At 38.6% G+C, this 18,089-nt stretch overlaps 1 protein-coding gene across 1 annotated transcript; it reads left to right on the plus strand.

The window, feature by feature from the left end:
- The first annotated feature begins 14,800 nt into the window (after positions 1-14,800).
- LOC126036133 (protein FAM240B-like) lies at positions 14,801-17,586 on the plus strand. Its single transcript, XM_049795523.1, has 2 exons — positions 14,801-14,946; positions 17,454-17,586. Exons 1-2 carry the CDS (start codon positions 14,801-14,803, stop codon positions 17,584-17,586), a joined length of 279 nt encoding a protein of 92 aa, XP_049651480.1.
- Positions 17,587-18,089: the final 503 nt, after the last annotated feature.

The raw sequence follows: 18,089 nt of genomic DNA on the forward strand, positions 1-18,089 counted from the left end.
ATAGAAGCTTTTGGTATGTTGTGATGCTTGCATGGTAGCCAAAACTAAGAGTTCCCACTGTGATATGCCTACTTTTGGCCTTACCATAGAGGAAGAAGGGATTCTTGTCATTTATAGCTGGCCAGAAAATGAGCTTTGTTGCCACCAGATTCAATATTGCCAGTATCTGTGTTTAAAATATTTAGGACCCAGGTACCCGGACAATGTCAGCTAAGATCGGTCTCCTTTTCAAGAAAAGGTATTAGCTGGGTCTCATAAAGAAACTATGCAAATTATGGGAACTGGCACAGTAAATGTAAAGCTGTACAATACCATTATAAAAAGTATAGGAGGTTTGCCTAGGAGGGTTGCTTTTTGATAGTGGCACATTTTCCCCAGACTCAGGCATTTCAGAGTCTTCGTTTGTTTATGATTGGTCTTACTGCTGCCAGATTCATCATTTCAAGTCAGAGCTTTCCTTCATCAAATCTCATACCAAGTTTCAAGAACAAAAAAAAAACAAAACAAAACAAAACACAAACATATTACACCCGTCCAGTTGTGAAATGCTGAACAAGGTAAAAAAAAACCAAACTCCTGACCCTTCCATTACTGAATTTTGTGCCTCATTGTCCTAGTTTTGGCTGGGTAGAGTTAATTTTCTTTCTAGTAGTAGGTATAGTGGTATATTTTGGATTTAGTATGGGAATAATGTTGATAACCCACTGATGTTTTTAGCTGTTGCTAAGTATTTACTAAGTCAAGATTTTCAGTTTCTCATGCCCAGCCAGCAAGAAGGCTGGAGGAGCACAAGAAGTTGGCACAGGACACAGCCAGGGCACCTGACCCAAACTGGCCAAAGGGGTATTCCATACCATGTGATGTCATGTCTAGTATATAAATTGGGGGGAGTTGGCTGGGAGGGGTGGATCACTGCTGAGGCATCCGTCAGTGGGTGGTGAGCAATTGCATTGTGCATCACTTGTTTTGTATATTCCAATTCTTTTATTATTAGTGCACCCAACATGGGGCTCAAACACATGAAACTGAGAATGAATTTTGTCTCCCTAACTTTAGTCTTTCGATCACAAAAAAAAAGAAAGGTAAAAGCAAGCAAATATATAGGGATAAAGAACCATAAAAATTATAAATGGAAAAGACCTATAAGGTCATTTAATCCACTTCCCTGCCATTTTACTCTGACTCCTCAGTGCACTTGGCAGTGCTTTGCCCAATCTAACTTAAAATGTCTGAGATAATGGGGTTTTGGTCCTAGGTTTCCCTCGCAAAAAGAAATATGAACTGTAAGTCAGAAGACTATATTCTTGCATAATTCATGTTCTGATATATTTCCATGTGAATTAAATCAGTTTAGTATTTAAAAAAAAAAAAAAAAGGAAATAAAGGACCTCAACAGCTTGGATAGATAAACATATTGCTAGAGGAAGTAAGTTACTATACATCATCTGATTCATGTTAATTCTGTGGATCCACTTTCTTAGCCTGTAACAAACAGTAATTCAAATATACTTAGGTTGTTTATACTTTTGTACTGGTGCTTGAAACCAAAGGGCACTTTCAAAGTGAATTCCCCAACTGCCCTCACTTACCAGGCTTTGGTTCACTTCTCAGATCACAAAAAAAATAAGCTTTCAGGTAAGGCTAAACCAAAACATATGCTCCAAAAGCCCACCCAGTACACATCAACCAACTGCTAAAAGAATTTCAGACCAGAGTAGAGCTAGTCTGTAATAGAGATGTGAGCCTGCACAGTCTGTGGACTTCAGGGTCTCACCACTAATTGTTTTACTCTAATGATGTTTTTTTGTTATGCACTACTTGCTATTGTAGAGATTGACTTAGACTGTCCTTTGCACATTAAGCAACCTCAAGGCTCTTCACGTTTTCTGCCACCTAAAATAACATATAGAAAAAGGTACCAGAGATCATGGGTGATCTGCCTGTGTATTTAAGCCCTCAGGTGTTTCTAGACAACAGTCAAAGATTTAAAAGCAGAATAATATTTAAGTACTATTAAAAATAAATAAAACTTATTAACAGAAATATTGTTTATTTGTATTACAATAGAATATCAAGGACCAAGCAGCCCATTAGGACTATGGACTAATTATGCTAATTTCTGTGATGTAAAAGATGGTTTGCATCCTGAACATGTTGCTGCGCCGATGAGATAGGATATGATAAATCGTTAAAGGAACAATTAAAAGGAATGGCTCAGTACAATAAGTAAGACAGAACTGGGAATAGCTCACTCATTTATTAGAAAGTATTTAAAATGTAAATGTTCATGTCCATAAAGGGATTTCCTGAAATGTTATCAGAACATGACAAGATTGCAAATACCATGAAGCAGTTGGCTTAAAATTCAATGGAGTACTAACAGAAACTCTTTTTTGTAGATGAACTAATTAATTAAAAAACCAAAGAAACCACTGCACTACTTCCTTAGCAAGTTAAAGTGTAATTAGTAGATCTGAACATGTTAATATGAATAAAACATCAGCTTGGGAAATAGCAGTGCTTATACAATTCCTTTCTCACTGTCAGCTGAACGATAAGTTCATCTACACTGGCTGTTTTCCCAGATTTTACAGGTATAATAATCTGTCCACTGCTTCTCTACATTGGAGAGCTATTAAGTTATTAAGAGTGTATTTTGACAAATTGGGTACATTGATACAGCCTCTTAGGCAAGCATTTCGAAGCCACTTTTCCTTGCAATAGCAAAGCCAGCTTTTCAGTTCCAGTAATACAATTCCACAGTGCAAAGCACCGACCAACTATAAACTCAGATTGCAAAATCAGATTCATTCAAAATATTTTGACAGGTTAATTTTGCACTGGTAGATTTTGTGTTGGTCCCCCCATGTCTGTTTGTGCCAAATTTCCATTGGACTTTTCACAAATATTTCTTTTTTGGTATTACATGCTTTCTGTTCCCCTCTGGATGCAACAGCATCCTTCACATAGGGCCCCTGTGCTGTCTGTCATTCTGGACATTTTCTGTACTTAACTGTTGCTTCACATTGGTGAGTCCTTCAAATCTTCCTTTAAGCTGTAGATCAAGGTAGTATTACCACATGTGCTAGTTCTCAAGATATCAGGCTTCTCCAATTGTTTTTCTTGTCCAATAATTTTACATTTCTTCAGTTAGCATATGCAGGACCAGTGGCATGATACAGCTGACTTTATTGGAGAAATATGCTTGCCAACCTGCAGCAATACAGAGGGAATAATGTCACATCGTCCAGCGCAATGTCCATCTACGTGCTCTCAGACATATCATTCACAGGGTCAATACACTGCACTGTTTTCACCTTGTCCCCTGCACTCTCTCTGGCATGTTTCTGCCAGGAACTGTCCATGCTATGTCTACCTTTCTGGTGCACACAGAGAGCATCCAAATAGACCCTACCACTAGCAGCATTGTCCTCTGGCACAGAAGGGAAGATGGTAATAAAAACCGTTAAAACCTGTGGGCTATTTATCTGTCTAGTTGCAGAGAAAATATTCATCACCCTGATTTTCAAGCTTAAGGAAGCTTGACCCTGCTGGCTAAAGCCATACAACTGAAGAAACATCCATACAGCATAGGTGAAAGGTTGGGCATAAAGAAAAGGACATAAAGAAAAGTAAGACAAGATTCAGCAAATGAACACTACAGAGATGTCCTGAATAAGTAGTTGGTGGCTGCTGTGTAGCAAAGCAAGAACAATGCTGAGACAATAAGAACATTTTCCCAGGCCATGGAAAGACTGCAGTACCATCTACACCTCATTAGCACCTCCCACATTGTCCTGTTTCATGCATCTTGCATCCATAACATAGCCCCTTTATGAGGGAGCTTACAGCATGTACTGCAGGCCCTGCAAGCTGGGAGGAGTTTTGTGTTAGTAAAAAACAGAAACCAGCTGCTGTAGTGCAATTTAGTCTTCATCCTTTTCTTCGGTCCTATTCCTGCTTCCCCTCATGTATGAAAATAATGTGCAATACACAAAAGACAAACAGTCCTAATAAGGAAATGGAATTCAAACAGAAATCTGCGACTGGGCACCCTCCTCTTCAAGTAGTCAAGTGCATATGACCAAGCATGACTGGGGAAAGACATAGGCATTTTGTAGCCTGCTGCACTACCCAGAGGCCACTGCAGTTAAGTGTCCATTAAAATCTTCAATGGCCTGTAACAAATGAATTCTCTTCTTTTCAATGAAGGATAAGGCTTGGTTACCTAATGCAAATAAGCATCTTATTTACAGAATCACCATAGCTAGAGAAGCCTATCTGTGTAACGTTCACTATAAATCACTTGTGTAATTACAAATAACTTAGAAGTAACTTGAGGCAGAACGATGACTCAAGTACTCCCTGGATCACCCTAGCAATTATTGTTTTCCAGTCACAATTTGAATGGTAACAGATTGAGAAGAGTCACTGTTGTCAGACTACAGTAGGAAGGATAACTGTCATCTCCATGCTCTGTGGCATCATGTGTTTCTTATTTGCATCAAATTAGCAATGGAGCTAATCTCCACAGATGCTACCTTCCCCAGCCTCAAGTTCTCCCTTCTCTGACAATCTTCACACGTTTGCAACATAATCCACGTGTTCTTGTCATGAACTCAGACACTGAAAGGAAATTTGCGTGGCTTTAGGAGCCTACTTTTAGGTATCTAGTTTAGATAAAGGTATCTACACCACTGACCACGTGCAATATCCACCAACTCCTGGGGGAGTATTTTGTGTCCAGCTGTCCTCCCCGTTCTTAATGTACTTGACAATAATAAGGTATTCCTTCAGTTATTCAGGTGAAACAAAACTGTTCTGAGCCACTTATCTAAGGGCATCTCAAACACCAATGACAGCCATGGGAGACGGTTCATGGTTTCTCAGTGTGGGAGATGATTTAGAGACCGTCTGTAGGTATCAGTAGCACAGACTCCACATCAGCAAGTAGAATGTAGTACTGCCAACAGTAGTATTTTTGAGCATTTCTTACAAAATTGACCAGAGATTAGTGAGACCCCCAACTGTAGGCAAGGCAGTCTTTTCTTACACACTCTTTCCTGGTTTTAATGATGGTATTCCACCGTCTTCAATGGACTTATATTGCTATCACCCATGAAGTTGCATCCATGGTAATGGTCAGATAGAAAAAAAAAGCATGGCTGCCCCATGACAGGGGAATGAACCAGGAGCCAAGTGTGACCCTAGCACAGGCAATGCCTTCACCAAGAAGAAGTCATCCTCCTGTGGGATCTCAGAATGGCAGGCCAAGCAGGTTCCTACATCAGGTGCTGGTAACAGCATCCATCAGCAGCCCCAAGAATGGTGAGGGGATGAAACAGGTCTAGGGCACATCCAGCATACAGGTCCAGAGACAAGAGACCTATGACTCTGCTCTATGATGTAGGTCTGAGGTCTGTCCGGGGACAGGGTGAAAGACAGTGCTGGAGATGGGAATTTGTCTAGCAAAGCTCAGGCAGGAACCAGATTCCTGAGCCTGAGCTGAGATGGGGTGCCTGGGCAGGGGTGTGGGTCCCAGGTAAGACAGGGCAGGTCTGTGAAGGCCTGTTGAGGTCCTCCAGACCCTGACAGTAATACAGTAAGGAAACACCCCAAAATACACTGTTACAAACACCACAGTTCACAGCCATATTCTGCAATTGTTCACATAAAGCAAAAAAAGCCCCATATAAATGGGGATTCCTGTACCAACCAGCAAAAAAATACAAGGTGATGATAGGGTAACAAAGTGAATTACTACAATACAACATCCGAAACATGATCATTTATACCAAAGCTTATGTCAGTGCAAGACAACACTACATGAGACCTATTAACAGCTTTAAATCATTTCAAATGAGCAAAAGCAACTGTCAGAGCCATACCAGGAGAGGTATGTCACTGCAGACTTCTCAACTTTTTAGGTGAAACTGTCAGGTCAGGCTATAAACCTCCAAATGTGTAGTGGTATCTACGTGCTTTTTAAAGTTGAAATAATTTACTCAAAATATTGATTTCTCTGGCAAGTCTATAGAGTAAATCTGTGCAACTTCTAAAGTCACATAATATTCATGCAATTGACTCTGTACTACCAGAAGTCTGGAGTAGACTATATTGTTGATCTCTACGTAGTATCAGACTGAGTCTTGCATGCCAATTCTCATCCACTTTAATTACAAAGATCAAAGAGCTCTGATTATTCCTCTGTATGGCTTGTAGTGGCCTAGTCCTCTGCCTAGAGTTTCTTACACTTTCTTGCCACTAGACACCACTGAAATTACACAGCAGAACTGTGGGTGAGTTCTCAGACTTTTTGAACTTGGGCAGTTTCAAACACAAGGGCAGGATTTTGAGATCTGTTTTATGTCAGGGCTGCAGTGAAATCAAGATTTTTTCAAAATAAGTTCCAAGTAACTCCCTTGCCATGAAAAAACATGCCTTAGAATACCTGGTAGCCAAAATGTAATGCAATCTATCCAATATGTGGGAAAGCGCAAAACACCCCTCTGAGTCATACAGGAGATTAAACAAGCATGCCATTGACTCTGTCTTTCAAGCCCAGAGTATTGCATTATTTATATAAAGTGGAGCAGCTCCAAGAAGAGAAACTGTAAGAGTCTGACACCATCATCAGTGACTTGGGCATTTGCCTAGAGTCCAGGATCAGCCATCAGACAGAGCAGTCTGTCCCGGAGCAGTGAATTACCGACCTTATGTTACATTTCATGGCCGCCTTCCACTAACAGTAGTGGTGCTGAGTGTCTTATTGAATTATTATTGGAAAAATTAATTTTGCTGTTAATCTGAAGTAACCATGAACTCAGTAGGGATACTTAATGACACATTACAATCTTCCTCTCTCTTCCTTTCTCCCCATCTGCTAACCACATCCAGCAAGTGACAGATAACCTGTTTCTCTTTATGGTAAGAGATAAGGTGAACTTATATTACCTCTCCTCTTCTATTTCTTACAGAGGAACCAACTTTTCTCCCTGATGGTCTCACTGAGGTTTATCTATTTAAACTTAGAACAATTGTTCCTAACTGGATATTTAGCCTTGAAGTTTGCTGCTTCTATTTCAGACCTTGTGCATTTTTCCCTGTTTATACTAGCTGATCTAAGAAAAGATATTACCTCCACATATGAATCTCATCCAAACTTCAGGCATTGACAGAGAACTGGAATACAACCTACTGTGTTATAGGTGGAGCCATATGCTGTCACTTTTCAAATAGAGATATTGGTCTGACTTTACACCATTTAAGGCTTTCAGACAAACTTCAGAGGATTTAATAATTGAAGACCTGAAGGAAAATGAAATAAATACAAAGCGGGTTTGCCAAAGGTCAGCCATGGCACATTTCTTCAGTGCTTCTCTTCGACCAAGATAAATGTGGGCAGATGCATGTGGACCAGCTAAACTGTGAAGCTCTGTAAAATATTTAACATAGTGCCACAGGAAAAACATTCAAAAAGCTGTAAAAAAAAAAAAAAAAAAAATCTCATACGAGATATTTAAGTGGATAAGGAGTGGCTAAAATCATATAACATCTTTTAGTGAAAGCTCCCTACCTGCATGAAGGTTAAAAAAGGAATTCCTCCAGAGATGACTTAGAAGCAGTCTTTCTACTGTTTTGAGTGGTGATATTTGGCACAAAATGAAGCAGTGAGTTGAAGAAATTTTCCAGAGGACACAAAGGGGACTGAATTTCAAAGGCAAAAGAAACAGATGACCTGAAGGACTGAAATAGAGAAAATGGCACAAAAAGACAGGTCATGAACTTAGGATCTAATTAAAATTTCTATTGTAAGCTGGAGCTTATCAGTTGGAAAAAATAACAGGAGAACTAGGTGGGTGCATTAATCGATTAGAGAGTGTTTATGAGCATGGTACATTTCTGGAAAATATAAATGTGATTCTAGATTCAGAGGGTTATAGCCAAACAAAATAAGGAAGCATATAAGGTATTAGTACTCAGCTGGAATATGACATACAGTTCTCATTGCCTGTGTTCCGTGAGACTGCAGAGAAAGACCATAAGACTTATCTAGAGAATGAGTATGAGAAGAGTCCAAAGTCCTTGACTGATTTTCAAAACAAGGAAGGAGAGGGGAGGTGATTTCTGCTGTACGTACCATGGAGCCATGGGAAGGGTAGCTTGTCTCTTGAATAAATTCAGGTTGCAAATTAGAAGAAAACTTTGCACAGAAGAGTTCTGGAGCAACTTTTCACTGGAAATACCTAGAGTAAGAAACATAACTCATTTCAAGATGGAACTTGCCAAATTGTCAGAGGAGTTACGCAGTCAGGTTGCCAATAATAGATGAGAGCAGGAGGTCCCTCTCAGTCTTCTCTTTCTTTGTCAGATAAGTAACACCTTACTTCCCTGTGTTTTTCTGTTTACCCAGTGGTACCAGTGCAGGGAGGAAGAATCTGTCCAAGAAGTGGAAGTGCTAAATTCTGTAACAAATTATATACGCTATGATTCCAGCTCGCAGCTGGCTGAGCTCAGATTCCTGCGCTATTCAGAGTATTAACAGCTTAGCTGGAATCCTGTCATGTAGCCTACCAGGTGCTCTTACAGACCAACACTTCAAAAGGGGTGAAAAAGAAATCTGTTTATCTGTCAGTCACTCAGTAGCACAGTCCTGAGACAAGCTGTGTTATTCAACATGTTCTGTTCAGATCTATCCATTTTCTTGGAGGGGAGGGTACTGAATTCCTGCAAGTGATATGGAAGTTATGTTCCAGCTATCTGCACTTGTCAAATAATAACTGTTTCTCCAGAGCCAAGTTATGACATCAGTGGCACCTGCCATAAATTATAGCACAGATCAAATATGGCATTCAGAGTTTGTGCCCTGTAACTGTCTGGTCATTCTGCTTGGTGTGTTGCAGACTTCACAAAATGAGACTGTGGGTTTGGGTTTTTTCCCCCCCTGCCATTAAACTAATTCATAACAACAGATGTCATCACTCCCAAATAAAAATGAGTGACAGATGAAAAGATTTAATTAGTTATTCCTGGCAGTTGGAGTCCTCTTGAAAAGGGGAACCCAGAGGTAAAACTGACACAATTCAGTAATCACTCAAGAAATCCATACTTTGACAGAAGAGGAAGCTACTATACAATCAAAGTAAGCACTTATATTCTTGTGTTTTGGCCAAAATAATATTTTCTTTTCCTATCTTGATTTTTAAACACACCTAGACATACATGTATATACATTTATTTTACTTTCTGTTAAATCATGTTAATTTGAATAATGCTTTCTTCTTCTTCCCTCCATGACCTTGAATTCTGTGTATTATGCTATACTTTATTGAAAGATGATCTCATACTGTCTGATTTGTGATATACATCAGAGATATCCTGCCTCTATTTTGTTTTACTCTAATCTTAACTTCAATTATTAACCTGTTATTTGGTCCTATGTCTGGTTTTGGTATTACTAGAACTTCTAGTACTACTACACATACTTCATCTGAAAGGAAAACCACCACAAAATGAATATGTAAGGGGATATTCATCCTAATGATTCATTCTATGAACATAATTTAAAACTTTTTAGAACAAAAAGCTTATTTTTTTCTTTTTAAAAACACCATAAACAGGCTTTCAACCTGTATACTGTAATGTAATAATTCTATGATGCTAGAAAATGTTCTATGCTTAGGCAGACAAAACCCAGTGAAGGGCAAAAGGAATAGGACACTAATTAGTGGCCTGACAAAGATAAAATAGCTCATGGTCATGATATGACCCGAGGGACTGAGTCCAGTTGAAGTCAAAGATAATCTTTCCATTGTTTACAATGGTCTTCAAAAAACTCTGAAGTGACTGTGGAAATTCTTTCAGAAACATGTTCATGTTCAACATTAAAATTGGCTGAATCCTCAAATTCATTAAAAGTTTTAAAATTAGCCCTATCCCCACCTTTTAGAAAAGAAACATTTTTTTTTAAGATATAAACCCCCAATCATTCTTGTTGAAGATTTTTTTCTTTCAGCAAATATTTTTTAAATAAAATTTAGAAAAGTTCAAACGTTATTTTATCTTGCTGGCTACAATATTTTCCAATAAGGAAAAAAAGAAAAAGGTTGGTTTCTTTTTATTAGACAAACCAACTGAACATGTTTGGTTAACAGCTTTACTGAATGCATTAAAATACTTCTCATTAAAAAGTAAAAGATTTTCAGAGAATCTCATTGTATGCACAAGTATTTTCTCTATATATAAAATCCGGAATTTTGAAGACAATGGCTAGCTCAAGACATGTATTAAATAGAAATATTGAAAAGGTGTAAAAAATGCCTCCCAAAGTTTCAGACAAGATGTTCTTCTTTTGCTTGTTTGTTTTAGATAAAGGTTACTAAAAATAGCACTTTTGTTCAAAACATTAAGAGCCGTTTCTGACTCCAGAATTTTTCTGGCAAGAGTCCAAAGTAGAAATACAATTACAAAGTGGGTATAAGAGAAATTCTTTGTATTAGATATTTGTTCATACTCCTTTTTGTACCTCAGTGGAGGTTGTCTGAGATCACAGTAATTCAAAATGTGCAGACCAGGAAAGGGCTAAGACCAGGGCATTTGGAAACATACTAATTTAACACCTTTCCAAAGCACATTCAGCCTGCAGATCAGATTAAAAGACAGAAGGTTGTACCACTGGCTGTTTCTGTATTAATTTTGTGTCAGTGAGTAAAAGTTGTGCATATAATAACTTCCAGCTAGAAGCAAAATTTCTTCTCCCTTTCACTGGAGAGATCTGTTGAGGGAAAACTATTCATCATTCACACTTTCAACCCCCTGTAAACATGCTCTGGGACAGCAACCTAAAGAGTTTAAACCAATGTATTGTATGTAGATGCTATCTGTGTTCCATGAGTGATTGGCTGTCTTACAGATTGATGCATGGCCATGTGATTTATGGTTTTATTATAAATGCAGAAGATTTTTCCTTTACAGTGTCATTACTTTTATTTACTATTGCTTCTTCTTATGGACATTCTTTATAAATTAATAATTTGTTAACACATAGATTAATTCCCATAAATGACAAATGCCATAAAAAACTCTTTCATACACACATACACATAATTCTGACAGCTGAGTTTCAGAGCTACCAAATACATTAAGCCACATTAGCCAAGATCTAGTTTTACCTTTATATAAATTTTATTTTATCAGCTTGGCTCCCCAAAAAAGCAGCCAACTATACTTCAAATGGGCAGGTAGGACTGCACAACCCATATAAAAATAGTCCATCCTTAACCATCCATTAGTTGAAGATTTAATAAAGGACTCTGCCTTTCACCAGTGTTATGCACATTTTAGTAGTCTGTGATAGGAAATGTACTGCAGAAAGTTTCACAACATAAATTTTCAGTTCATAAACCATACTTACACTGATTCAAGTCTCCTGAATGAAACATTCTGAACCTATGGAAGTGTTGTTTCTTATTTTACTTTCATATCAGTGAGAAAACATGTTAAAACAACCTCCCCTTAGTAGCCAGAAAGACTCTTCCTTGACTTTCCTTTAATTTCTCTGGAATAATACCTGGCTATCCAAAATGAAAATAAAGATGATAAAGAACCTCTTTTCCTTGCTCACTTTCCACCCACGCAGAACTGGTGGAGTCACTCTAAGAATGTGTGGTTTTTTACTTACAGAAAAAAATCTACCTCTCCTGCTAGTTTCTGAACCCTGGGGTATGTGATTGAAGGAATCAAGAACAAGTTCACCAGAATTAAGTCCAATTGTCAGTGTAACTCCAGTTTATGTTATTGGGACATCTAAAAAAGAAAGCAGAAAATCAGTCAACAACAAAAGATGTTTTCTAGTGTTTGACACGAAGAAAACAAACCTAGATAATTACTCAGAAATCCAAACCAAGCTCCTGAGTAGAACCTTTCAATTAGAAAAAAAGAAGGTACTACACAGTATACATGAACTCTAATCTCTATACATGGATGTTGTGATGCCAGACTCAAAGACAGGATGCTTTCACACATCATAGTATGAGAGATGCTGCCTAATAATGCCAGACAGCACCATCTTCAAGTATCTTACATCAAGAATCTGTCTTAGCAAGGACCACATGTAATATTCACTGTCACTGACATTCCTAGGAACTATTATCAAGTCAAATGTTCTTGGCTTGCAAAAAGTCCCAGAGACATACCAGACTAACATTTGCAGAAGTACCTCCATCTTTGGGGTACCTGTTTGGCCACAGCTTGTTCCTCTAAGTGGAGCAGCCAAGATTTAAGGCAGCCAAAATCCTCATGCACCCCCAAAAAATCTAACCAATTTAGACCTCAGATAAAGACTGGAGGCCCTCTTTGTACCACTTGAAGAACATCTACTAAAAGTTTAATAATGACATCTACTAGAAGTTTAATAATCACAAAAACTTAATCTCTAATGAAAGGTTAATGTGTTATGGAAGACTCTTACATGAGGCAAAGTATAATAGGGTTTCGAGGGCAAACCTACTCAGACAGTTTGTCAGCAGCATGCAGTTGGCTTCTGAGGCAACAGGATAATTATCTGAAGAGTGTCAAGTGGGCAGCTGCGACTGATAGAAGAGCCTTTAAATGGTGCAAAGACCCAGGTGACCTGCTGGTCTAGGAATGATAAAATAATCATATTCCATCACTCACTGTAACAAGCTGTTACCAGAGCATTTGTTCTAACACTGCTGAAAGCCTATAGAATTAAGGTACAGATAGGGCATGTTCCAGTGTGTCCGTGACATGCATAAATTTTTGCAGGATGAAGCCTTAAATAATACTGTTATTTTATGACATCAGAGTGAGACAAAAGATCATCAAAAGATTACCCATATTCCCATTTAGACCACATTGATAAACAAAGCACATTTAGCAAAAGGTGGTAGTAGAACTGCTGTACCCACACTGAAGTAACAACTCCTGCTGTATCCTGCTGTGCTACCGCTACAGCATCCCCGATCCACAGCAAGAGAAACAGCAGAAAACTGCTGTTTGCCTCAGAGGAAAATATCTGATTGTTTTGGTAATATTGCAGCTCCTGCTGACCTTGCTGTGAAGAGGACCAGTATCCTAACCACTCAAGCATGTCTGATACTCTGTTCCTTAAGTGATTATATTACATGGACTAACCAGTTCACACTTACTTGTCCAGTTGGACTGTGATGGTCTTTAAGCAATTGGACTTGTCTGTGAAAAAATACTGCATCTGGAAGTGGCAGAGATTTTTCTTTTTGTTAAGCATGTTTTTCAGTCCAATCAGACTTGGCACCAAGTTTGGCAAAATTATTTGTTATTACTGATCTTTCTAAAAACCAGGTTTGTGAAAATGATGCCAAATCTAAAATATTTAATCTAGGAAGATGCCAAGATCTTACTTAGGTGCCCTTTTAAAGCTGCAGGAGTTTAAAATACAGTATTTGATAGGAAGACCTTACACAAGTCTGCCTTCACTGTGTTGCATCTGACTGTCCTTTTCTTTTTCTCTGATCTTCCACTTAGAGCATTGCACAAATGAAAGGTTTCCTCAGATTGGCCTACATTAGCATAGTCTTCATAGTATTTATCAAAGATAGCTCATAAAGTATAACATTGTCTATGAAGCAGACTCACAAGTATATATCGGGGTCTATGTGGCATTATTTCATCAGCATTCCAGAGTGGTCAGTTGGCAAAAGTTGGCAAAAGAATATAGATGAACACAAGGAAACAAAGGGATTTCATAGGAACTGAAATTATGTGCTGATCTAGTCGTAGAAAACTCAGGCATATGGGTTTGGTGTTTTTTTTCTTTCTTGCATCCTTCCACTTGCTGGAAGGGCTTAGCGGAGGAGACTGACACAGGAAATCCTGCTTCACAGTTGGCGCAGAAGTATAACAGGTTGTTGGTACCTTATTTAATGTCATAGCAAAGCAGTATTTGGCCAGCAACAAATATAGTACATGATGAAATTTTTCTGATTATTTCCTTTGGGAATAAACAACAGAACTTGATTTTTCAAAGTACCATTTAGATCTGATAACCAATGCATATCTGGTAATACCAGCAAGCGCCTCAGACATGCTGAGAATTTTAAAACCCCACATGTTTGAATACTATACATTTAGCAATGAGATATTCACCTCATTTTTGTCCTTTTTCTCATTTATTGGAACTCATCTCTATATTTTAACAAGCCCTACTTTTAACAGTATTTAAGACTGAATTTTGATAAATTAAAGAACAAGGCCATAACAAGCTCCCCAGGGCTTTGCACTCTGTGTGCTTTAACTTTAGATTCATAATTTGCCTGCATATTTTGTGCTTGATATCATTTGGAGTAGTAAAAGGAATCATTTAAGAGCAATGTATTTCCCTTGGATAACCATCTATGATCCCTTTTACAACTACAGGGGAAGGGAACACAACACCTTCACAACATCTCATCTGAACTTCAGTGACAATGGCATTATATCTAAGAGTATTTTTACCAAGTTCTTCCAAAACCACTTAAAATCCCACACATACTGAGGCCTCCACAATATTTCAGTGAACTGTGCCACGCATAGTCATTACTCACCAACAAAAATGTAGGTATACAATTTAACTATCACCCAAGGCCTGTTTCAATGCCTTATATTTTGCTTCAAGGCAGAGTAAGCATCAGTTAACTATTCTTTTCAGGTGACATACTTTAATAGCACTTCAAGAGAAAGAAATTACAAGAGGCTAAGCAACACAGTATCTGCCTCAGGTTAGGCCCCTGACTGCTCTGACCTCCAAATTGCTTTTCAGAAAATGAGCAAGCATACCAACTTTAGACACTACAAGATGGGTGGTCATGATGCAGAAGGGCTGAAGAACTTCTGGGAAAAAGTCATCCAAGAGCAAACTAAGCAACGAGAAGGTGAAGAATCTAGGTTAAGTAAAAGCGCCCTGAACAAGTAAGTGGTATTTTTTTCTTTTGCACAAGACAGCAAGGCATGTCATCACGTGCTTTAAAATAAGGTAACCCGTTATTGTACTGCTTTATTCATAGCACAGATTGTGTTCTGGATCTTTGGCACTTTTCCTCTCACAGCTGCTTGTCTCATATTTCCATGGCTCTTCTGCATGGAAACTCAGACACCTCTCTCTCCTGAACCTCATGAGCATTCTTCAAAGGCCTTGGAGTGTAGCCACATAAAAATAAAGCACTTTGGCACTATGGCTTGTGACAGACAGAAAGTATCAGGATTTTTACCTGGAACTGGTACAGCTACACAGAAAAATAAAATAGTATTACATTAAAGACATAGGCAAACTACTCATTTAATGTGTAGCATAAACAAAACCATAGCATTTTTATCATCTTCAACAGCCCTTTGCATCATATAAGCCAAAAGGTAGAAACAGTACAGTAAGATTTTCCTGCCCCATGAAACACATTTCATAAGCATTCCTGATATACAACAGATAAAAAATAAGGCTATTCAAATATTATTTTTTCTTTTCCATAACAGTGTAAAACAACAGGCACCACCTAGAAAGCTCTGTGACTCTGGTATAGATATTCTGCACAAGTGTGGTAGACTGCTTCAAGTACTTGCTCACCCTATTGCACCTCAGGAGTTTGAACCAGGGTCTCCCCCACATTAAGTGAATCCCCTGACTAATATCAGATGGAGAAAGAGAATAAGAAATACTTGTGCCTCTTGTGTTTTTCTGATGGGCTTTCCTCCTGAAGTTGACAAAGGTTTTCTTGCACACTTTCCTCAAAACTAGATCATTCACATAAATTAGTTTGACTCCAACAAGCTGTAATGTGCTGGTAAAGCGCTGTTTCTTTTAAAAAAGTTCCAGGTAATCTAACCCTCATGCCCAAGGAGGGTGTACCCTTTATTGTCATTTCAAAGATGAGGAAATCAAGACCTGGGCAGGCCTTGTGTCCCAGCAGAGTCAGATGTAGAATCCTGCTCCCAGTATCCTACTCCGGCTAGTCAGTAATATTCCCAAATCACCAAGGTGGCGGAGAGAAAATGTGTAATAAAACCCAGGAAAGTGTTCAGCTGCACTGGAAACCTTTGCCACTCTAGCTTCACAAAAAACTACCACAAGAAGACACTGCAAACCAATTGCAATTAGGGGTGTAGATAAGTTTTGTAACTTCACAAAGTTAAAAATGCTAAAAGCTTTTATAAGTTCTTTGCTGAATAGAAAAGAATTGCAGGAAAAGAACTTCGAATATGTCTTAACTTACATATTCAGTATGTCTTAACTGACTGCTCACAAGTGAAACAGACCCAAGCAAGTTCCTTTAAGGTCACTTGACCAAAGCCCAAGTTGTTCACAAAGTGTTCTCTAATTTGAAAAAAAATATACTTTCAGGAGGTAATAGACACTGTCATTACAAAATCTACAGGTCCGCTACCTCATGTAAGTGGCACTTGGGAGAATTAGATGGCTCTAAGTATAGGCAAGTGCTCCCTCTGTGACACCCAGGACACTAGTTGACAAGGAACACCAGTGCTTTCAATGGCAAATTTTTACTAACTAATTGCACCAATTTTTTTGAGGCTTAACTATACACACGAGAGAATAGTGAAGCCAAGACAGGGTAGACCAGAGAGAATTTTAAAACACAATCTGAAATCAAACTCAGAAGCCAAACCAGCACAAGCACCCATGTGAAACAGCTACTGCTAAGTTATTCTCAGATTAAATCATTGGCTGCTCTTCTTTTTAACACACCAAATGTAATATAAAAAACCATGTATTCCATGATGCATTTGGCATTACCATATGATATCTAATCCTATAGCATTGCTGGGCCAGGTGTTTCATAACACCATTTTCTTTGGAAAATGACCCAGCCAAAAATATCTTGCAGTGGTCCCTAATGATCTCTTCTACTGTCTGTACTATACTTGCATCTTGAAGCTATGTGGCTCCTCTCATATGTGACATCAATTCCTTTCATTAAACGCATACAAGGTCTGCAGAGATTTAGGGTACAAAATGGTTACTTTATTTTTATTTTTTTTTACTTCAGAGTAAACCAAAATGGACATATTTAACGTTGTGCTTGCTGTTCTCCACAGCATTTTACAGTAAACTTGGGGGGTCAGGGGTTGTAATTGTAGTTTTAATCTACACATTGAATGACCTTACTGGTTAGCCACTTCTGTGTGGCTTTGAGAATACCCCAGAGGAAAAACCAGAGCTCTTCACACTGACAGTATTTCAGCAGTTGTTTGACTCATTAGGAATCCAGCAATGTCAACCACTGATAGCATCAGCACTATCCCTTTCTCCCCTGCCTTCCCAATCTAGCAAGCTACAGAGATGTGTAGATGGTAAATAAATATGGGACAAGTGCTATGGTGATGAAAGAGAGATTCCACTGAAGAGCCCTGGATACATTTGAAGGATTTGGCTCAGTACTTGTTAAGCACTTGTCCTCTCTTTGCAGACTCCGCCACGAATGGACTCTGCGGCTGGAAGGCCGAGCAAGGCAGGTCCAGGCACACGCAAAAACGCAGAAAGAACAGATGACGCTGCTGCCCATCGAGACTCTTCCCTCGCCAGATAAAACTGTTGCTTAAAGTTACTGGGAAAACACAGAAATCTGTGGGCCTGACTCTGACCTTCTGCATGCACGTATAAACCAGCAGTTACACTGCTGAACAAGCAAAAGATCAGAATCTGGCCCTTTTCCAGATTACTTACTAGAGCTACTAATAAAGTCCTACTGAAATTTAGTGCAAGAATAAGGTCACAGTAGGTAATCTCAGAAAAAATATATGCAAAGGGATAGTTGAGAAGCAGACACCTTTAATTCTCCATGATATATTATTACTGTGATGCAGCAGGACTTTCTTATGTAACTCTGCATTTCCCAGTGACAACATATTTCTAGGAAAGAGGATGGCTTGATTAATAGGAATAATACATTCAAACGGCTGCATGCAAAACTGCACATTTCCATTTACAGAGCTCCATTTACAGGGCTTAATGCAGATACAAGCTGTTCTGCCTGTCTTGATGAGCCACAGTGAAGGGAGTTAAGGATTAGTCTGATCAGCTGGACAGAAGGAGAAATATATTC

Source organism: Accipiter gentilis, chromosome Z (genome assembly GCF_929443795.1).
Source record: "Accipiter gentilis chromosome Z, bAccGen1.1, whole genome shotgun sequence".
NCBI classification, from domain to species: Eukaryota; Metazoa; Chordata; class Aves; order Accipitriformes; family Accipitridae; genus Astur; species Astur gentilis.